At 47.1% G+C, this 21,961-nt stretch overlaps 1 protein-coding gene across 1 annotated transcript in view; it reads right to left on the bottom strand.

Moving 5' to 3' along the window:
• The window catches only part of LOC135317479 (protein ELYS-like), a 29,647-nt gene that overhangs the window by 6,650 nt on the left and 1,036 nt on the right, over positions 1 to 21,961 (bottom strand). The window contains exons 2-22 of the mRNA XM_064473772.1: positions 21,310 to 21,563; positions 18,562 to 18,742; positions 17,567 to 17,774; positions 16,180 to 16,296; positions 15,135 to 15,219; positions 13,004 to 13,154; positions 10,433 to 10,565; positions 10,164 to 10,345; positions 9,553 to 9,689; positions 7,394 to 7,478; positions 7,217 to 7,306; positions 6,914 to 7,054; positions 6,823 to 6,831; positions 6,045 to 6,140; positions 5,185 to 5,278; positions 3,587 to 3,710; positions 3,401 to 3,457; positions 2,041 to 2,187; positions 1,102 to 1,289; positions 786 to 930; positions 578 to 691 (exon numbers count right to left, since the gene is read on the bottom strand). Coding sequence (XP_064329842.1) covers positions 578 to 691; positions 786 to 930; positions 1,102 to 1,289; positions 2,041 to 2,187; positions 3,401 to 3,457; positions 3,587 to 3,710; positions 5,185 to 5,278; positions 6,045 to 6,140; positions 6,823 to 6,831; positions 6,914 to 7,054; positions 7,217 to 7,306; positions 7,394 to 7,478; positions 9,553 to 9,689; positions 10,164 to 10,345; positions 10,433 to 10,565; positions 13,004 to 13,154; positions 15,135 to 15,219; positions 16,180 to 16,296; positions 17,567 to 17,774; positions 18,562 to 18,742; positions 21,310 to 21,563 — 2,738 coding nt within the window. The remainder of the gene's footprint in view (positions 1 to 577; positions 692 to 785; positions 931 to 1,101; positions 1,290 to 2,040; positions 2,188 to 3,400; positions 3,458 to 3,586; positions 3,711 to 5,184; positions 5,279 to 6,044; positions 6,141 to 6,822; positions 6,832 to 6,913; positions 7,055 to 7,216; positions 7,307 to 7,393; positions 7,479 to 9,552; positions 9,690 to 10,163; positions 10,346 to 10,432; positions 10,566 to 13,003; positions 13,155 to 15,134; positions 15,220 to 16,179; positions 16,297 to 17,566; positions 17,775 to 18,561; positions 18,743 to 21,309; positions 21,564 to 21,961) is intronic.

Raw genomic sequence — 21,961 nt, 5'->3', positions numbered from 1 at the left:
TATATTGAGGGCGGGCAGTGGCAGCGCAGAGGCGGCGCGGTGTCGGGTCGGTGGGCGGCTGCGGCGCGTGTGGTTTGTTTCGGCGGTTCGTTCCCCCTCTCCCCTCCCTTCCCCCCTCCCGCGGGGCTTTGCGCCTCTCGTTGTTCTCCTTTACATTGCATTTCTACTGTTGTTTCTTTTAATTTTAATTATTAAACTGTTCTTATCCCACCCCACGAGCGTTACCCTTCTGATTCTCTCCCCCATCTAACAGTGGGGCAGTGAGCGAGCGACTGTGTGGGGCTGAGCTGCCGGCTAAACCACGACACTTATTTAATCCTCAGACACAAACAAACTATTTGACGTGGAGCCAACAACAGCCTGGAACACAGAATTTCCAACTTCACAGGGTCGCTTTGGAGAAGTGAAATCTTTTGTTCAACTTTTAGGTTCAGCTGTAACGAAAGGTGCAGATGCTTATTGCAAGTATTTCAAAGAAGGGTGTGATAAAGAAAGCAGGATTCTTATTGAGCACTGTTAAATCTAGTTAGTAACCCCTAAGAGAACCTTGCACACTTGGCAGAACTTTTACGCTTACCATGAGATGAACGTTCATCGCCCGGTTCAGCTGTGGGGCTGCCGTACAGTTGGCACGCTGCAGGTGCCGGACTAAAAGAATCTCATGAGTCCGTAAAAATTTCTCCAAACACTTCTATGAGAAATAACACATTTTAAAACATATATGATGACCCTGCCTCTTCTCTTGGCAAAGAGGGGGTTCAGATTTTCCTCTTGCCCACACTTACTTGTTCAGAGTCTGTGAAAGGCAGCCTCAGGAAGTCTTCCACTAGTCCCATCTCCCGACAGATGTCATACATGTCTTTTAATAGCTCTTCCTCCTTTAACTGAGTGGTGTGCTCCTGCAGCAGAGCCCAAGCCTCCACCATGCACCTGTAGTTAATTTTGTGAGACGTAAAGGCATATTAATGGTATCACCAAAAAGATGCCCCCCAGATATTGTGCTCAAAGTTCAAAGGAAGTGTAGGGGATTGTGATTTCTAGTGTTTGTTCTCCACCTCTCACAGTATTTGAGTGCCAAAATGGTGGCAGATATTTCTTTACCTATTGGACAACAGCACAGTGAGGAAAAGCCGCACTTCGCTACAGCTGGAGGCCGAGAGCTTCATCACCTGCATGTATCTGAGGGCTCGCCTATGCTCTCCTTGGCACATGAGGGACTGAAGAATTCGCACGTCTTGCCACGACACAGGTTTGGTTGCAGTTGGTTCAAGCAGCAGGGCCAGGGAGCTCTGCAGAAGGTAGAGATCAGGTTTCTTAAGATATAGAGACACACACGCGCACAACAAAACGATTCAAAAGTGTCTTCAGTGAGGGTGAATCTCTGTTGAATAAACTTAGATGGTGACTAATGAAGGGCTTGGTACCGGACAGGTAAATATAAATGCTGAAGTGTCTGCAGAAAAAAGATATTCCGTGAGCCGTACAGAACAAAGGGAGTCCTTTGACAGGAGTGATTCACACCTGGCCAGGATAACCAAATCTCCGTAGGCAAACATCACCTCTCGTAAAGACAAGTCATTCTCCCAGGCAAACAGGTTATATTAACATTGTGACGGGCAAAGAACAACCTTCAGCATCAGAGGGAACATGAATTAGATTGAAAAGTCACTTTTGCGGTCTTCTGTCTCAAGTCTTGCTGCCAGGATGGCAGTTTGAATAGTTAAAGTCCCCAAACCACTGCTGTTGAGAAAGTGCTCGACTGCTCTGCTGAGAACAACCTGAACAGACGGCTTTGGCAAGTCACACGTCAAGCATTAACGCTGACTTCTTCATTGTCTTAATCCATTTCCTCTCAACGTAATTAAAACCAAACTGCAGACCATCACGTATTGCTGAAGGTGCTGCTGAAGCAGCATTACAAAAAAGAAGCTTCCCATGTTTTATCACCTGGTATCAGCTAAGCACCAGGGTTTTTACATCATTTGATAGATCATAGCATTGTATTGCAACGTGTGCCCAACTAAACTGTCACATGCTTACTTCATAGTCCTTGTGGTCTAGAAGCCAAAAACCTCGAATAAGCTTAACAAGGCCCGAAGGGATGGCAAAGGCAGCTGCGAAGGAGTTGACGGAAGGTTCTGTTTTGTTCGGAAAGGGATGCGTGATGTCTAGCAGCAAGTAAATTGTCTGATATCAAGTATCTAATTAAGGCTAATAGATTTGCAAGACCAACAATTTATCACATGAAATAACATTATTACTATTGTTAATAGAATATTAATAGATAATAAAAGGAAATAAGAATATCATAGTGGTAGGACGCAGAAAATACTCATGTATTAGTCTTGCCATTTTATGCTGTTGCAACCTGAAGATAGTCAGGCCCTAACAACAAAATTGCATTCTGAATAAATAACCAGAAAGACAGACTCTCTGATTTCTCTAAGGCATTCAGAAAGGTTGCCTTTCGATATTTAAACAGTTCCGTTGGAAACACAGGCTCCCTCTTTAGTCACTGGAGCCACCAGCTGGACATTCAAAACACGAGAACGGCCAATGCTTGATTATTAAAGCAAACAAATTCTACAGCTGGTTTCTTCCCTCCTTTCCAGCATATATGAAACAACTGAAATTAGGGTGTCCTTACAGCACAGCTTAGCTCTGCATGATTAAAACTGGATTTAAACCAGTATGTGGATCACTCATTGGCAGTGTCACTCTCTCTTTCTGACAGCTGTTTTGGGGGGTCTGTTCTCATCAGAGAGCTCCGGGGTGCAACAGCTTTACAGCCCCTGCTCTCTAGGCTCCCCTCTCGGGTCAGGCAACACACAGCCAAAGCAACACAGTGTATTTCGGCAGCTTAAAAGTTCAGTTTCTGCCCAATGACTTTTCCCTTCTCTCTCTCTATTATTCTGTGTGCCTGCACTTGTAACAGCACAAAAGCAAGCCCTGTTAGCTGTGCTGGAAAATGGATGATTTCAGCAACATCAGGTCCTGGTACACCGCTGTCAGAAATCCTTTTGCTCTGAAGCAGCACATTCTAGTGCATCGCTCGAGGAAGCAGCTGTTTGCTACAGCTGTGGGTGCTTCAAAAATGAAAAACAGTTTACATTTTGAGACAATCTAGGGGAGCTTTCTACCTTTAACATTGCTTAGTAAACCTGTTTTCTCACATCAGAAAAGACTTTGCAACAAAACATTTTAAACATTACTAAACAATCCACAGTACAAAGAAATCAAACAATGCTTCTGTCTGCGACTTAATTCTTAACTACACGTGTTCATCCGCAGTGCGTTTGAAGCACAAATTAGAAAATGCATCGAACGCGTAGGTGACAGACATTTCAGACCCCTGATGCGCGTATACTGGAGGTGTGACACAAATAACTGCAAGGGATACGATTGCATGTTTCTGGCTTTCTTCAACGCCTTCTAGCAAATAGAGCTCCAGCAGTGCCTGGAATGAAAAGGTAGAAGCTTTTTAAAACTCCTCTCTTTGAGAAATCATTGGCTTTGGGGGAGGGCTGGGCTGGGGCTGGGGTTTGTGGTGGTGGTGGCGGTTGTTTTCAGGGAACACAACACTCACCTGTAAACTAGGAGGTGGGTATTTCCCAGTTCCTCCTTCCTCTCTCCGCCACATCTCCTCAACTCGGTCTCCCAACTGGGAAACCACCCCATCGATCATCAGGCAGTCAGAGTCCCATTTGCCTCTGGAACAAAACGTAGCGAGGATTTGACAGAGGAAAACACTAATTCCAGCCTCTCGGTGTCACAGATTTCCTCCAGCCAAAACAAAACCAGCTAAAGCTCCCACGACTCCAAGAAAGGAACAAACAGACAAAGGCATGATCATGACTTGAAGTAGACTGGAAAGAAATTTCGGAGTCAGGTGAAAGGTGCTCATTAGATCCTAGTGAATTATTAAAGGAGCTCCAAATAGGAAGCCAAAAAGCTCCCTTATTAAGGGGAAAGTTGCAGCGACCTTTTAGTTTTCAGTTTTTCTTTTGTGCCGCATTACTTGTAATACAAGGGCAGTGTGAGCAAAGCTACCCCAAACCTCACGCCCCCAGCGGGAGTGTTCCCACGCACAGCGGTGAGACCACAGCACGGCAATGTCAGGCTTTGGTCTCAGCACCTCGCTTCTGTTACTGAAAAACAGTCACGGTCAGAAAGCTGAGCCCGCAGCTGAATTCTGGTATCCCCTGAAGCAGCACGTTTGCGCCTCTGCACGTGCCGTCACAGTGACGGAGGGCTGGCCTGTGAAACACTGCATTCCTCAGAAGCCCATCGCAGGCTCCTGCGGGCTGCGATGCCAGCCTTTCATTTCCCGAGGAGGACGAGCAGAAGCAGCACGCTGGAGGTGGTGCTTCTAAGGAGCCCGTGAGCCTGTACGAGAGTTACCTGAGAAGGACGCGCAGGAAGAGGAGCTTGAAAGCCAGCGCCTGACATAGAGCAGCTTCCACCTGGACTCCTCCTGCTGCACCTTGCTCACGGTGCCACAGCCACGGCTACTTGAGGACTTTCTTTAGGTTACAGAACAGTTGCCAAAGAAAAATCTGTTCTCACCTAACCCAAGGCGCATCACCATTATGCTCGTGAGCCAGCCCAGGAAAGGGAGTTCCCGTGAGGAAGGGGCTTTTATCCAGTAGCCAGGAGAGCGCTGGCCGTGCCAGCTGCATGTGACTCTGCCCATCTCCTTCAACGACACCGCGGTGCTTGGGAGTAGGAGATTTGGGCCAATCCCCTTATCGCCATCTATCACTGGTCATTGAGAGAGATTATTTTTGCTTTGGTTTTTGTTGTTTTTTTTCCTAAAACATGCTTTCTTCTGTGTCCAGAACAATTGCTCTGCAAAGGCCGTGCCTTGCTGACCTGGCCGTGACTGATCCTGTCCTCACCACACGACCTTTTCCAGTGGTAACAAATGACACAGAATTGCCAATGAATTACGTGCGCCTCAAAACAATGATGGTACCAACAAAGGGCACTAAGCAGAGGTATATATCAACATTTCAACACGGGAAAGGAACCTCTCTGTTCAGCAGGACACACGCATCACTCCAGTCAAGAGTGTTGCCAGCAAATGCATGAAGCGTAGCAAATACAGCTGCTGATGGAAAAGCCACTCGCTGCCGCTTCTGAATTTGCAGTGGAACTGCTCTAGAGCTTTCCTGCACGTCCTACCTTGATAAACGCTCCAGTTGCTGTCGATGACCAGCGTAGTAGCTCCGAATCAGAGGATAATTGTAGAAAGGTCTAGAGAAACGCATCTCATCACCTACAGGCAATAAATAAGAAGTAAGTTAAAGAAGTCATATCCCATTTTCAACCTACAGTTTTTGACTAAAAAGACAGAAGAACACACAAGCTAAGCATCAAAAGCACAGGCAAGCATCCGACTTTGAAAGAAGCCCAGCCTCCTTCTGCCTTTGCTAAAAGAGACCTACGACACAGGAGTCAATTCCTCCTTGTCCTAAGTGCCATTTCAAGCTTACAGGTGATGTAGCATCCAGAACATGTAGTGTCAGCTGAAGTTCACTCTAAAAAAAAACCCCCAGTTCTCAAAGGGAATGGGTTTTTAAACATGTCACGTGAACATGCGTAAGACAGTTAAGGCTGACGATAGGATTTATAACCCATCCAAATGATGAACTATTTCCAAGGTGTATTTTTTCCTCAAACAATCCGTAAAAAGTTCAAAACACGCACGTCAGGCTTTTACTGTAAAATCAAGCATTCCCGTGTTGGTGCTTTAGGAGTTACTTGTTTACAATCCAAAGATTTCAAGCTGTGGGCATGAGCAACTCCCTCCCTCAGAGGCTTAGTGCTGTTTCTGAGAAACACCCCGGAAAGAAACTGCTTCCATCATTCTACACGACGCAGTTGAAAAAACAGTGAAATCTCAATTTCAGCAGCAGAACTTCAGCATCTGCTGTCACTGAACGGGCACGACTTGGTATTGATGAAGCCTTGACAAAACCATGGGGAAGCACGTGTTCATAGGAAGCACTGACTGCTACAGACGCGTGACAGTTTAGGCTTACCTGAGCCCTCGGGCAGGAGGCGGGACCCACAGAACCAGAGGACCACTCGTGCATACAAAGCTGCGAGGCTGGTCACCGCCAGCTTATTTGTCAAGTCTGCAAAACATGAAAAGAAGCTTAAGAGGACTGTTGGTGTGCAATTTCTTTTGTTTTTTATAAAGCTCCCCTCATTGCACTAAAGAGAAAGTAGAAAAATAACATGGTAGAAATCTTTGCCTGTGCATTTTTCACTCCGTATCACGTCCTTCTCTGAAGTAAAAGCCCACAATCACAAGCAACCCTTACAAAGAAGAAGATTCACTGAAGGTTTAATAAAAAAAAGTGAAGTTGGAACTACTAAATCCACTCATGGATAAGGCACCTGTTCTTCACGTAGCAGAGACGTTTACTCTAGCAAAGGGATTTTCTCTTTTCTCCTCAATATGCCAGGAACAAGTTCTAATAGAAACAGCTACAGAAACTCAGGCAACTCACTTTACATGTTACTTATTTAGGCTTCCTCTCTGATTTTAGTAATTTCCAATCCAATATTTGCATGCAATCACGCACTGCTAGCTGACAATCAAAGGGAGTATTTGTCACAGTGCCACATCCCGTTGCTGTAATTTCAAGCCGGGTGCTTGCACAGCTCCTTGCTGACCGCAGCCTCCCCACCCACTCGCACCAGCTCCCCAACAAACTCTTGCCCTGAACTCAACGCGCGGTAAGTGGCAGCCCCAACCCCTCCATTTAAGCCCCTTCTCCCCGCTACATTTGACTTTCTGCCAATCAGCAAAACCAACAGAAGCTCCTCTTTCCACAATTACAGCCCCAGCATCGTTCCAAATCTTCATAAGACATACCAGAGAGTTAGAAATACTGTGACAAACCTTCTCCGGCGAGCTCTTGTGCCTCTGTTAGAAAACAGTTCAAGACTGTGCTAAGGTTGCTCAAAAGCAACTGGCGGTGCTGCAGAGCCTGTAACCTCTGCGGGTCAGTGGAGCTGCAGGAGCCGTCAAACAGCGCAACACCTTTTCAAGAACAGGTATGAAATCGTTAGCCTACAGAGCCATTGCAGAGTTTCAAAGTGCACTTCCAGATCTGCGGGCAAGACCATCTACCAGCAGATCACTGAATGAGCTCAACTGGAAAGACTGATTCTAGGTTTGCAGCATGGCTGCACTAGTACTCACATATGTCATCAAATTCGTGTTGTGTATAGATCACTCTGCTCCATGTCCAGTCAAGGGCAAACTGTAAATTAGCAGCAGAACTTGGCTGCTCTTTAAAAAGAGAGAACAAAAAAGAAATGAATCAAGAATTCCAAACGAAGAAACCATGCAACATAAAAAAAACATAACAAGTCTTACCTTTAGATGTCCAAAGCTTAATGCAGCCAGTCAGAAGCCCTACAGAACCTGTCTGGGCAGCAGCTGACAAGACCGCGTCTAACTGCTCCTCCTAAAAGTAACAGGCGAAATCAAAGGAGAATCCCACCTGCTGTCAACATCCCAACCACCAACAGTAAGTGCTTGTTTCTAACCCTACACTCACTCAGGCATCACAGGCTGGGCTGCTTGTTGCTGTGAGGAGCACATGGAATTTTTCCCCTGACACATCAACTTCCCAAAGGCTAATTCTAATCTTTATTTGCATGCCTCTGCATTATCCTCTCAATTTACTGCGTTCCAATTAACTATTCCCAGCAACGTGCCCTGCTTATACCCATGGCACATGGGGTGCAGAGAAGTTTGCCATCAGGAATGCGCGAAGGGGACAGAACAAACAGAACTCTGCAACGTTTGCATGGAAGCAGTGAAGCCAAGATCAAGCAGCTTTCCAGGCTATGAAGACATGAAGCAGTTACGACACCCCAAACATTAAGTTGTCATTTCCCAAAATGACAGAAAAGAAGTGAAACATTGATGTTCTAATAGGTTTCAGTTTTAGGCGCTTCAAACACTGTGTTCTAATGCTGTGGCGATCCTTCAGAAGGGCAAAGCACAGGCAGGCACAGACGTGCACTGTTAAGGAGTAGCTTAGTGCAGCTGGTGTTCTGGTACTTCTTCCAGGTGAAATGAACATAGAAACATAGAATCATAGAACCCTTAAGGTTGGAAAAGCCCTCCAGGATCAATGAGTGCAACTGTCAACCCAACACTACCATGTCTCCTAAATCAGGCCTCAAGTGCCACGTCTACATGTCTTTTCAATACCTCCAGGGATGGTGAGTCCCCCACCTCTCTGGGCAGCCTCTTCCAAGGCCTGACCACTCTTGCAGTGAAGGCATTTTCCCTAATATCCAACCTAAACCTCCCCTGATGCAGCTTGAAGCCGTTTCCTCTCGTTCTATCGCTAGTGACCTGGGAGAAGAGACCAACCCCCACCTCACAACAGCCTCCTGTCAGGCAGCTGCAGGGAGCGATAAGGTCTCCCCTCAGCCTCCTCTCCTCCAGGCCAAACAACCCCAGGTCCCTCAACCTCTCCTCATGAGACCTGTTCTCCAGACCCTTCCCCAGCTTTGTTGTCCTTCTTTGGACACGCACCGGCAACTCTATGTCCTTCTTGTCCCGAGGGGCCCAAGACTGAGCCCTCATCAAATTGTCCTTTTTAGGGCTTTTGCTTTTTGTTTGCTTCTTTCTTTGGCTTTTTAAGCACATTCACAAGTATCTTTCCCTTCTAAATAAAATCATCACATTCAAAGCCATTTCTACACGTTCGAATACACACATCAGATTTCCATCTTTTTCTGAAAACCAGTCTCAGACAAGGAAACACACCGAGTACGACTTACGGTGGCAAACAAAACCCCAAACCAAGCTTCTTGCCCCTAATTCTGAGATTTGTCTTACTCACATTCACAAGCAATTCCTGCTCAAATCCCTAACAAGCCTCTGAATGATCTAGTCTCAATTCAGCAAAGGGTATGACAAATTTCTGCATTTCCCAATTATTTCCAACGTGGAGCTGACATCAGATCACCCAATCTGAATGGAAGAGCCTACATCAGGCTTGCAAAAGAAACAGCCTATGGGCCAGGCCAACCTGCCAAGACGTTCATGTTAGCTACCACACTGTGCACAAGGGCTCTTTGCCCCAACGCACCCCCACAGATCTGGTGAGGAATCCAGTAGAGAGGAAGATGAGGGCAGGGAAAGACTGCTCTCCCCTTCCTACCAAGTGCTCCTCTGCCTGAAGGTTGTTCTGAGGGAACGATGCTTCCTTTTCTCCATTCTGTCCTCTTTTCCCAGCTCATCAGGGATCAAAACCCGAACTCAGGACCACGCAGGCAGTTGCACTCATTGATGAGAGAGAAGGAACACCTTTCCCCGACTTTCTCTTCCTGCTCCTACAGCAGCGCTCTCTTCCTTTCTAGACATTCAGTCCCTGATCGTGCTTCAACGGGAGGCAACGGTGGGTTTATACTCCCAAGAGGGGACCTCAAACATTACATTTGATAAAACTGGCAGGGTACAATTGCAGTTACGCGTGTGGATGGGCAGGAGGAGCATTAAATGGTCCCTGACACCGAAAGCAGCGCCATGGAAAGCTTAGGAAAGCTCCATCGCTTGACATTCTCCATAAAGACACAGTAAAAGCTCACCTCCTTCTGGAAGCCGCTGCACGTCACATGAACAACTCCAGAGCTCAGCAGGCACGTGCCATCTGCAGAGACAACGAACGTTGGACAACATTCCATACTCTCACCATGATGGTAGCACCAGTTTACATTTTTGTCACAGCAACCTCTGGAAAGGTACAACTGAGTACCCGTTTTCCTCATGACATCACTTACAGCCTTTTTTAGAAAAATAATGGCTGAGTGTAGAAATTTTACCTCCGGGGCTATCGAGGTGCTGCGCTTTGAGCTTCAGCCCAGAGTCATTTCATTTGATCTCCAGCACCACCTCACGGGCTGCGTTACAGAAGCACCCAACCCCCAGACCCAGCCGCCTGTCAGGCAGGTGTCACAACAGCACACACTTGGTCAGTACAACGTCATCACAGTTGGGTGGGTGGGGGGTTGGGGTGTTTCGGTTTGGTTGGGTTTTTGCGTGACAAACGGTGACCAGGAGAACCAATAAATGGCATTTGAGCTCGGTTTAAGCTTATCACTACTCAAAGCCGTGTAATACCTACCAAAATTATAGGTGCTTGGATGAAAACACAGCTCAGGTTGTGGGTAAGAAGGAGGAACTCTCCAGCTTAGGCTGCGCTCCTGCACCACAACATCCAGAAGGAGGTTTGGAGCAGTCGTGCTTGTCACAGCGTCCAGTGACCACAGTGCAAAATAGGGGCAGTCCTGAAGGGATTCTTCTGGCCTGAAAGAAAACAAGTGCAGAAGCTAAACGCCGACTTTCCAGTGAATTATGGGGAGGGATACTGAAACCAGCTTCATAAAAACCTACCTTAGTGAGCCTGGCTTTTGAGCCTCATACCAGCAGTCAAAGTCAAATACACCCAAATAAGTAGATGGTTTTCCCTGGCCGCGTGTGTTCACTTGCCAGCTGAAGACGGAGACACTGGTGTCAGGAGATATGACTGGAAAAGACAAGACATTGTTTCTTATTGGGAGAAAATACAATCTATCTGACATTTTCAAAACATCACTTTCTAGTTTGGCTTCATTCTGTTACGTCACTCATGAAACACAACACTTGACTAAGAAGAATTTTAAAAATGTACACCATAGCATCACCTCTGTGATAGGTTTCAGTCATGCTGCCCCCCTTTGCGAGTTCAACCTGTATCCGTCCTAAGACAAATCCAATACACAATTGTCAGGTAATCAAGTCTCCCATACAGTAAGAGTGCATCAAGATGGTTAGAAAAAAACAAAAACCAAAAAACAACCCACCACCCTAGGAAAACATACATTGCTGCTTTTAGAAAGCATACAAATTCTTGTCGTATACACTTGATCACTCAGCTGGCATTATTAATTTCCAGATTCGACTCGATTACGAGTGTTACGAATAGCTCCTTTCCAGCACAGTCAGAATGAAAGAACACAATTATCACACAAAACACACACCAAAACCCAACCCCAACAAACAGGAGGTTGGAACAAAGAGTTTAACATCAAACATTGACCATGTTACACTCGGGTTCTCTCAAGAAGTGGCATGGTCTGTCGTCTCTGGGGAGAAGGCATTCTCCAGATGTGAGCAAAGTGGGGGGTGCATCCTTTACCCTGACAGAGCAGGGAACCAGGAGACAGGTCGTTTGGCAAAATGGGTCTCTGTTCTCTGCTGAGTTCATCAGGGCTGCTCAGGGAGCCTCCCACGCTTTACTGCGTGTCATCGTGAACTTCTGTGCCCTTTCACTTGTGTGAGCCGCTGAAACTGCCTTTGAAGATGTCAAGTAGTTTCATAAATCAGAAGCCAGCTTCCTTTCTAACCTCAACCCACATCCAACAGAAGCTCATGTGGGCCTACAACTTGAATAGTTTCTGGATAAAAGCTAATGAGGAGCCATCAGAAAAATGACAAGCATTTTTCCATGCCTCAGACTTCATGAAAAGGGGACCGAAAGGGCCTTTTTTGTTGGTTTTGGTTTGGGTTTTTTGGTGGGTGCGCCTGTTGGTTGTTTTTGACAAGGTTTTAGAAGGCCCTCTCCTCAGAATCATGCCACAGGTGGAGAAAATCCAAAGGGGTTTTCATTAGATTTTGACACGCTGTTGTTAGAGGATGGCACCCCAAAAGAGGTGGAAGCTGCCTCTTCAGGACTAAGACAAAGCTAATAAACACAAATAGCCTAGAAAGTCACGCCAGTGTCGTCTTTGTAACAGCAGACATAAGTTAAGGCCAGTAAGAAGAGAGGGAAGGGCATTCACACACCCAAACAAAAGGCTGTGAAAGTTATCACTGCAGCCGGCTCAGAGATGTGCTCAGAGCATCACTGGATGTGCAAACCCAGAGATGCACATCTCATTATTGCAAGGTAATGAAAGACACCAGAGGAGTTTTAACTGTCGATCTGGACAAGGGAAGCCAGAAGCTATTGCTTTAAGAGCTTGTAGGTGTAGGAACCTATTAGACACAGAGAGGGCAAAGTGCACAGGCAGATCATAGACTCGTAGAATCATTTAGGTTGGAAAAGGCCCCTAAGATCATCGAGCCCAACTGTAAACCTGATACTGCCAAGTCCACCACTAAACCCTGTCCCACAGCGCCACGTCTGCACATCTTTTAACTCCCTCCAGGGATGGTGATGCCACCACTTCCCTGGGCAGCCTGTTCCACTGCTTCGCAACCCTTTCTGTGAAGAAATTTTCCCTAAGATCCCAACTAAACCTTGTGCTCTAGACCCTTCACCAGCTTCGCTGCCCTTCTTTGGACACACTCAGCACCTCAGTATCTTTCTCGTAGTGAGGGGCCCAAAACTGAACACAGGATTCGAGGTGCAGCCTCACCACCGCCGAGTAGGGGGGGACGATCACTGCCCTACTCCTGCTGGCCACACTATCTCTCATACAAGCCAGGATGCTGGTGGCCTTCCTGGCCACGCGGGCACACTGCCAGCTCATCCAGGTGGTTGGGGAAGGTATCAAACAGACCTGGCCCCAGGACCGAGCCCCGGGGAACAGCACTCGTGACCGGCCGCCAGCTGGATGCAGGTGCAGGCATAGGTTGGAAGAGGGGAAAAAAGAAAGTTGAGGGAACATTCCTAAGCAATGGAGGGGATGATCCTACTGTTCAAAGACGAGAGCTGGAGGAATAAAATGACTGACAGGCGTTATAGAGGTGACCCCACCATACATCGCTACAGCATGTCAGCAAGCATTGAAGGGAAAAATAGGGTTTATTTTAACAAGTCCCACAGAACCTAAGCACCCAGTTTTTCCTTTGAAATAAGCCCAAGAAGTTAGTCTATACAGATACTGAAGACTTTCAGGCTGTGGGTATGGAACAGCATTCACTGCTTGGATGCCAAACCATTTAGTTTAGAACAACCAAACACGGGCATCAGGAACAAACCTTCATCAACGCTGCCTTCTCTGTCAATGCAGTTGGGAAAGATTTCTACAGCCTGACAGCTGAGTAGTTTGGCCTTGCTGCCCTGCCCTCTCAAGGGAAAGGCTCCACCCGTCAGATCCAAACTGTACTTTTCAACACAGGATGCCAAACCCTGCGGAAAAAATCACAGGCGAGAGAAAGGTCATTCTGAGAGAAAAGCAGACATTATACCTCAGTAGGAAAGAATGTCTATGTCTAATAGAACCTGCATATTGTACTGTATCTCTCCCAGGCGCTTAATCTGATGGCAAAGAGAAACTACAGCTGACAAGCAAGAGAACTGAGCGTCAAACCATAACGGGTAAGTTTGGCCGTAAAAGCTTTGCACATTTTCAGAACTGAGCATTTCCCTCGCATTACTGGTTCTAAATGTGTTTTGCAGAATTCCTTGCACCATCCCGGTTTCTTCACAAACCTACGTATTTATCTAGAAAGAGAGATCTGAAATAATGCCATACATAGGCATGCAAAGCGCTTTGCTCCATGACTTGATCACAGAACTGATGAAGTTAGAGGAGTCACGGCCTTCCAGCAGCCAAAGCTCTCTTGCGAGGCATTATCTATAGGCACGCACCGCTAGAGTGAAAGCCCATCCCTCGGGAGTAGCCATGAGAACGTCTTACTGAGTCACACTCTTCTCTCAAACCACGTCAGCTCCTGCCAGCTCCTCCTCTCACCTCCTCAGGGACTAAAGGGTGAAATATGCCTCCCTGCCTTCACCAAGTGCAGCCAACAGCAAAACAACCCGGCGGACATGGCATGCACGTGGGCAAGGCGTTTAGGGGCACGAATTCCTACAGAGTCAGCCAACTACTTTGAGACCTACAGAAACTCCAGCAGGATTGTGTGGAACCTCTGAGACCACCAATTGCTAAGCAAGCATTGACTGAAATACTGTCTTTCCAAATACAGCACTTGGTCAAATGCTCTACCCTACAACACATGGGTGTGTGGATTGTGGACAAAGAGCAGCTCTACAATTAAAAACCAACCAAACAAAACCAAAAGCTAAGCAGCTAAAAATCTCCAAAAACCTACCAGAGAATAAAAAAATTGCTTGTACCTCATTCTACCCAAGTTTCCTAAAGTTTCACAGCTCTAGAAGGAACTGGCATGAGACAATCCATTCTCGTATGACCTGATATGTTACATTTAACTCACCTACTCTGAGAACAGGCAAGCTTTCTCTTAACCATTCTAGGAAATACTACTAATAAATATCAAGGCTGTAGAGCACAGATCCTCTCCTACCGCACCTCAACAGGAAAGACATGCTCTGAATTAAGATTACTTTCCCATCAAAAAGATTTTGCAAGGGTTTCAGGCGTAACACTGAATAAAACTATACGTTCTAAAAATGCGTCTTCTATCTGTTAGATAACAGAGAGGTAAGGCTAGTTCATCTCTATTTTAAACACAACCTCTTTGGAGCCACTTCTCAAAATTTACATATACTTTTTTGACCAAATCAGACCACTCTTTACTGTATTTGCGTATTTTGCTGGCTTCAAGAGCAGAGTTCGTAGGTAACGCAGCCAAAAAGTAGAAAGAGTTCTCTTTAGAGCTACGAAGTTTCAGGACCAGCACCGAAGAGACCCTGCAGGTGAGCGTCCTGTGAAGTCCTGCTGACAGAGCTCAAAGGGAAAACAAGAATTTAAACCTGAAGACCGGAACAGAATAAAGCTGTACGCCCGTGTTTTAAGGAAGGGAGACAGACAGAACCTTATTCAACTCTGCAGTTTGGTTAAACAGAGCTACTCAAAGCCCTGTCTTCTCTTCCTACAGGCCATTCACTTGGTGTTTAAATGAAGAATCATTTTCTTTGTAAAAGCTGCTGCCTCTTCAGGAACTGAATTTATACGGGCTCTTTGCAGACGGCCCTGGCTGGAACACACGACACGGCGGTATGAAATTGTACGACTTCTTTTCAAAAAGTATGGACAAAGGCCGTGCCCGGGAAGACTCAGCAAAAGATTCTTTCTTTTTAAGTCATCTCTGAATTGTCATGGTCAATATTCCCCCTGCCAACTTCACTGATACTCCCTTAGGGAAAAGGACTCTTTCCATCCTTTCACGGACGTGCACGTCTTACCTCGTACATGGCTTGTCCTGAAGCCGAGCGCCTCCTGTCTGCGAACGCTAACTGCAACAGATGTAAACTCACGGCATCGCCTTCACTGGAAAAGGTACAAATGATGACATTTGGTTACAAAGCTGCTTTATAGTCCTCGTTACCCTTTCCTTAGGTCTAGGCTGAGGTTTCCTGAATAGCACTGTCTCACTGAAAAGAAAAACAGCCCTTCCCAAAACCCAAGAATTGGTCACATTTAGCCACTAAACCACAAAGGAGGAAATTTGGACACTAACAGCTTCTGGGGCAAAGGCTACCCATACAATCTGGAAGCTTCAAGATGTTCTATGGACTAAAAATGGTTGGGAACAGTTCTTGGCATTGAAGAGCTCGCAATCAAAACTGCTTTACAGTCAAACTGAAAAAGATTGCCACTCCATGAGCAGCCGAGCTGAGTAAATAGCTTGCTGATGCCGAGAGGGGCAGATCTTTCTCCCCTTCCCTTCCCACCAAAGCTCCAGTCCCTCCCCTGCACACACGGCACCTTCCACACCCTCCTTTCAGTCATTAGCCCAGCAGGAAACCACCGACTTGGCTGCTGAGCACCTTCCCTGCCAGCCGAGCTGAGCTGGCTCACCAAGGCTCAGGCTGGCACCAGGGAACCGGCCATGCTGTCACCTCCTCCTTTAGGGGCAGCAGGCTGGTGGATCCGCACCTTTAGTGCTCTGGAGCTGCAGCCTCCACTGCGCTCCATGGTATTTTCATACCACGGTGTGAATATCAGGCAAATCATGAAGCAGTCATCAGGAAACAAAGGAAGCCATTGAAGAATGCCAGCACAGAAATAGAGCCACTGTCGCTTTGCTGCCTTTCAGCAGGGAGGAACTAGTAGGTCCCTCTCCATCCCTGTTACATCCTGTACAAATCGCACCGTCAGCCCCTTCCATACCGGAGAGAATCTCCTGCACGGCTAATTCAACAAAACAAATACACGTGGGTCAACTCTAGGTGAACAAATACTCAAAAAAAAAAAAAAATCAGTGGCCGATAGTAAGCTTTTATTCACCTTTCTTGCGTCGACTGAACAGCCCACAAGTAGCAACAGTTGCGAGGATCGTGCTCAGGCTCTTGAAAAGTAACGGCGCAGACAGGAATCCTTCCTCCTTCAAGCTGACAGTGGTGCCTGCAGGGTTAACAAAAACAGAAAGCAGGTGAGCCTGGTGGCCCTGCCTGTTTGTAGAAGGGGAGAAGCATCTTCTGAGCAAAGAGCCCCTGACGTGCTTCTCCTCAAGGCACAGAAGGTCACACTCCCGTCTCAAACAAGGGAGTCACGGGAGCGACTGCTTTTGATGCAACAGCCACGAGGTGAGGAAATTACTGTCCAGCACGGGCAATAACCTGGCTTTATCTCCTCCTCTGCCTGCGGAGCAGGAGCAGGAAGGATTCCTTCAGCTGCCAGGCAAAAGATTCTTCCTACTCTTGTCGCCTGCTTCAATATTGAACTGAAAATGCAGCCTCTCTTCTGCACAAGCTGAAAACAGCGCCAAACACCAGTAGTGTCTTGTTTCTTTACTTGGACTATCTAAAGCCTTTCTCCTCCAGACTTCTCAACCTTCTTTGCACCTTCACAATCTATTCTGGCCACCTCACTATCCCTCCACTCTCTATTCATGCCGCCAATAGTTCCCGGTGAGTCACTGCAGATTTGCTTAAGTGAATCCCGATCTGAATTGGGTCAGATATTCCAGGGGGGATTGCTCTTTGGCAGAGCTGAAATCACCTCCCTAATTTCTCTGTTGCTTATCCCTTGACATGACCCTTATTCCCCCTCCAAGTGTTCCAAGCAGACTTTCATTCCCATGCATCGCTGCCTTGGAATGGGTCAGTCCCCTCTTTTGGTCGAGGCTGAAATGTGGGAGAGAATGTCTTTTCAGCCACAGATCAGCTCTTGATCCTTCACGTCTCACTCCTTTCAACCTGGACGCTTTAAAGAATATGATCACCACAATCCCATCATTAACATACTTCAGCCTTTCAATGGGTGCCCTCATTGCAGGAGCTGGTTCTGAGAAATAATGTCTACAGTCTCTTTCATTGAAACACACACAACTCCTGCTGTCACTGAATACTGCTGGTGGAACAAACTGCCTTATGGAAAGCAGCTCTCTCACACCCTGACTGCTTGACAGAACCCAGAGAAGGGAGCTTTCCGCAGTTCCTCAGCCCACGGGCACAATAAGGAGAACAATCCCAGCCCGCTGGGGAGAAGGCGGCCCACTGAATCCAGGTATGGCTCAATGGTTACTTCAGAAGGGGATTCCTAAACAGGCCAAGATTACACTCCACATTTCCCTCCCTGAAAAAGGGCTCTTTAAATTAACAGACTTCCTCCTCAAGCAGAGCCCTGAGAGCCCTGCACCTCCAGGCGTGACCAAGTGCAAAGGCCGACTTACTCCTGCTGCAGAGTTTTCATATTCCACAGTGACAGGGAGCCGTCGGAAAAACCCACGGCGAGCTGGTTGCTTCTGCTGATGTAGCACAGGGTCGATATTGCTGTTCCTGAAGGACACTGTAACTGAAGGTAGAGATGTCTCCCTGCTCTGCTCACGGTTGCTCTTCCTTGTGAAACGCCAGCAGCAGCTCTAGTGACAACTGTTAGACCTGCACGCACAAAACCACACAATAAAGGAATGCGTTATGCCATTCAGGTTGCATTTGAAACACTGACGTGACAACATGGATGATCTAATTCTACCGTCCCCGGCAAAATACCCATTGATGCAATACTTTGTCTGCTCTTCCCATTTTGTACGCATTCAGAGCACATAGGAACTCTCTGACTGGACAGGTATCCTCGCTCCTATTTCAAAACCAGGTGAAAGCGAAACCTCCATAGACAAAGTCTTCCTGGGCTCTGCACATCAGGAGTTTGGGCCTCGTGGTGAAGCTACTTGAAGTGACACCAGCTCCCGAGGCCACTCTTGTAAGAGCAAAAACAGCGTATGCAATCCGAGTACACCAAGTACAGGTTCCGTTTGGTCAAATGCAGGGATTTTGGTAAGGCATATTTACTTTAAAAAACAAGCCTAAACTTTGCCCCAAGTCAATGAACAGAAGCAGAAGAACATTCCCAGGAAACAGGGCACGTCCGACACACCTTCCTGTCAGGCAGCTGCACCGCCTCGGATGGTCAGATTCCTACCCCTCACTGGTGAGAATCACCGTGACAGAGGGACCCTGGTGGGAGGGGGTATTTGTAACCTTAGGAGGAGTATGAAGCCACTCCCATTTTTAATCCTTTCAGGGCCAGACGATGTCAAACCGCCACCTGTCATCAGCAGCCATAAACGTCTGCACAGCAGTAGCTTCAAAGCGGGATGCGTGTTGTTGATTTAAAAGACACAAGTTTTCTTACTTTTCCGTTCAAGTTTAGAAACCGCAAGCTCACCCGATGGTTCATTCTCCCTCTGACTGCAAGAGAGATCATCCAAACCAAGGTCCACCACAAGCAGATGACCAACATCTGTCGCCACCGCTGCCACGCCACAAAACCCTTGCAGAGCCCGGTGCAGGTGCCAAGGCCTCGCGCTGGCTCCTCCGGGGTTAGTTATGGGCTCTACAGCAGTTACCTACAGGAAAACTACAAGTTAGTATTTCAGCTCTTTGACAAGCTTTGATAGAAATCACTCAAAAGTGAAGCCAGAATCAGCCCATCAGAAGCAAGAAAGTAAATACAGGTTTCTCAGACTTAAAAACACAGCATTGATCCCAATTATATCCAGACAAAACAAACAAACCAACCAACCCCCAAAAATGTCCTGTACAAACATCCGTTACTGCCTTCCGTTTACGGGGTTTCCTGCAGGGATTTCGCTGAGCTCACTCCAACTGCAATGGTGCAGTCTATTATCACAGCTTACCAAGTTCCATTTTCTACTTAGAAACCATTAACTCAAAGACAACACAGAAAATGCGTTAAATGCAAGAAACTTGACCGTATTTAAGGGACTGGAGTAAGAAAGGCCAAACTCACTCTCGCTCTCCCACGGCCCCCAGCCCGTCAGCACTGGGATACAGCCCACGCCTTCTTTGCCAAACAGGTACTAGGGCAAATCTCGGCTCTCAGTCAGACGCGGCAGCGGCCAAGTTGCAGGGGAGACACACCGCTGCCACGGCAAGGGAGTATTGTTACAGAGAGCGGAAGGGAGATACCAGCTTAGGGAAAGCTACACCAGTCCTCATTTAGAATCAACAGAGCAACCAGGGAAAGCAGAAAAGTTTTCAGTGCCGAAACAGCGGCAAAAAGCCCAGCAGCTGGTTCGCCAAAAGCCAGCTCCGGCTGAGGAGAAGCGCACGCTGCTCTGTAACACGCGGAGCCGCCTGCCAGCAGCTTTAGTACAAGGCCCTGATGGAGACAGACCTTTCCGCACCTGCAGCCCCTCCCGGGACAGCCCTGACTGCTCCAGCAGAGACACCAGCACGTGAGGGCTCCTGCACTAAGGCTCCACAACAAAAGAACACGGGCTGCCCTTCAGCCTCCTTGCATAATGTCACACAGTGACACCAGGGAGCTTTACATCAACAGCAACCTGTTACACGACAATGGAACAGAGCAGTGAGCACCACAAGGAGTCCTTTTTTTTAATATATTGGTTTTTCTCCCCAGAGGTGGGGAAAAATTGACCAAACCTCGAAGCCCCAAAGTTCTCTCCTCTCCCGTGTCAAGCACTTGCTGTGACTGCGCTGCCTGGCAATCTGCTACAGAATTTACCTTTCCCCTGGGCCACAAGAATTCTACTCCTAGAAGTGCCCGCAGTATTTGAGACAACTTTATATTGTTTCTGTCATGGTTTCAGCTGGGATAGAGTTAATGTTCTTCACTCTAGCTGGTATAGTGCTGTGCTTTGAAATTAGCATGGAAAAAAACCTGTTGAGATAACACACAGATGCTTAGGCTGTTGCTGGGCTTTGCACACTCTCCTACACTGCTGCCAGCTCCTTCTGGGAACGAACGCAGAAATCCTGTCTCAGCTCCCTGACTCTGCATGCTGCCCTTCTGCCTCACACAAACCAGCAAGAGTGGGGAAAATACCATTCCAGAGCTCTGAAACATGCAACCCTTATAAACCAATTTAATACCGTTAATGTTTTCAATTCAGATTTGCTTTTACAAGTCTGAATGACTGCACGTCTATGCCAGCACACAGCTTGCCTTTCCATCTCAAACGCTGAGATTTATCAGGACGATCGGCAAACCCACACAGCGGAGCACCAACCCAGCTCAGCTCGTTAGAAATCACCACCGCACAAACGCTCACTGCCAGCAGTCACACTGTAGCGCTACAGACAAACAAACCCCGCCTGGATTCTAGCAAGTCAAACCAAACCACGCTCTGGAAAGCTGAGTAATACGGAAGTATTTATCTGTCGCAGATTCTAAGGTGGTAAAGACAGAGGGAACCTTGATGTTCCATTACCTTAAGGTGACTCTTGTCTACACTCAGATAAGGAGCCGAGGGGAAAGGACGTCATTTGAGTTTATGGGTTAGAGAAGGCAGGGAAAATTAGCAACGTTACACCAGAGTATCCCACCGGCACAAGCACCATATGCAATAAGCAGAGGTTCAAGGGCTTCAGGCTGAAAGTCAGTCTGTAACCACCTGCCAGGTAACGCAGTGAAGCCTGTTTTTTCCCATCCTAAGTCAACAGAAAAATGTGTTTTGCTCTGAAGTCACCTGCTTGCTAGTCCGAGACTCCTGGGAATGTGCCGAAGTCAGCTACAGCACAGCCATGGAAGTCTGAGATGTTTTAAAGACAGTATTTCTGACATAATGAACCATTCAGGACATGTATGTTACCAACACTTGAAAGGCAGGGTGAGGACGAGTTCTTTGTCACTCTGGCTAAAAAAAAAAGGTAGTTTTCAAGGCCTTTTTGTCAAAGTGGAGAATGAGGTAACTACGTGCTCTACTGTAAAACCAGAAAACTTGTTTGACTCTCTCAGCAAACTCAAAGGATAACGGTACCGTTAACCCCATAATTTCACATCAAGGTGCTCTCGACTGGACACTCTGCAGTGACAGGATGATGACACAATAGAGGAAATGGACGTCCTAGCAAAGAGACGCTCCAAAGCTGCTCCTGAAACAGCGTTATGCAGCACCTGACAACGTTTCCCCCATTAAAAAGGACCTACCCTTCCTGGCAGAACTACTGCTGTAACCACGCTTGATGTTCCAAGGTCGTACAGGCAGAGAACACTTCCCTCTGCTTCTCTCAAGCCAACCAGCAGCCCCGTTCCCGTCTGCCAGGAAACCTCCTTCACCACGCGGATGGTGGGAGGCTGCTCACGGGCTCCACTGAAACGGTGTGCAGAGAGCCGCTCTCCCGTCACAGCGCTCACGACCTCCAGCTGAGGGCCACACGCCAGCCAGGCCAGCCCATCTCTCCCTGGAAGAAGAGAAAAGGCTGGCTAAAGCAAACTCCCAGGAGAGGGTTGAAAACAACGGGAAAATCACAATCACTGCCCCTTTGCTTCAACAGAAGTACCTCACAGAGCAAGAGAGGCTTACCGAATTCGGGTCGATTATTGAAAATCACCCACTGAATCCTCAACCAATGCATCGTAAAATGAACCACCTTATTATTTTGCATTTGGACTTGGCATTCCTGCACTGAAGAATTCTGCTTGTTTGGGATAAAGATTACAATAGATTGGTCTCTAGTCTTTATACCATATTCAGCTTGGTTTTGCTAGAAATCATCTAAATACATATGAGAATACAACTCCTAAAGCATAATTCAAATATGGCAAAATCTCAGCCAATTCTTTTCTAGTTTACTAACTT

This window comes from Phalacrocorax carbo, chromosome 26, assembly GCF_963921805.1.
Source record: "Phalacrocorax carbo chromosome 26, bPhaCar2.1, whole genome shotgun sequence".
Taxonomy (NCBI): domain Eukaryota; kingdom Metazoa; phylum Chordata; class Aves; order Suliformes; family Phalacrocoracidae; genus Phalacrocorax; species Phalacrocorax carbo.
Note: the sequence above shows the minus strand (reverse complement) of the source record. Positions and strands in the feature narration are given on the sequence as shown.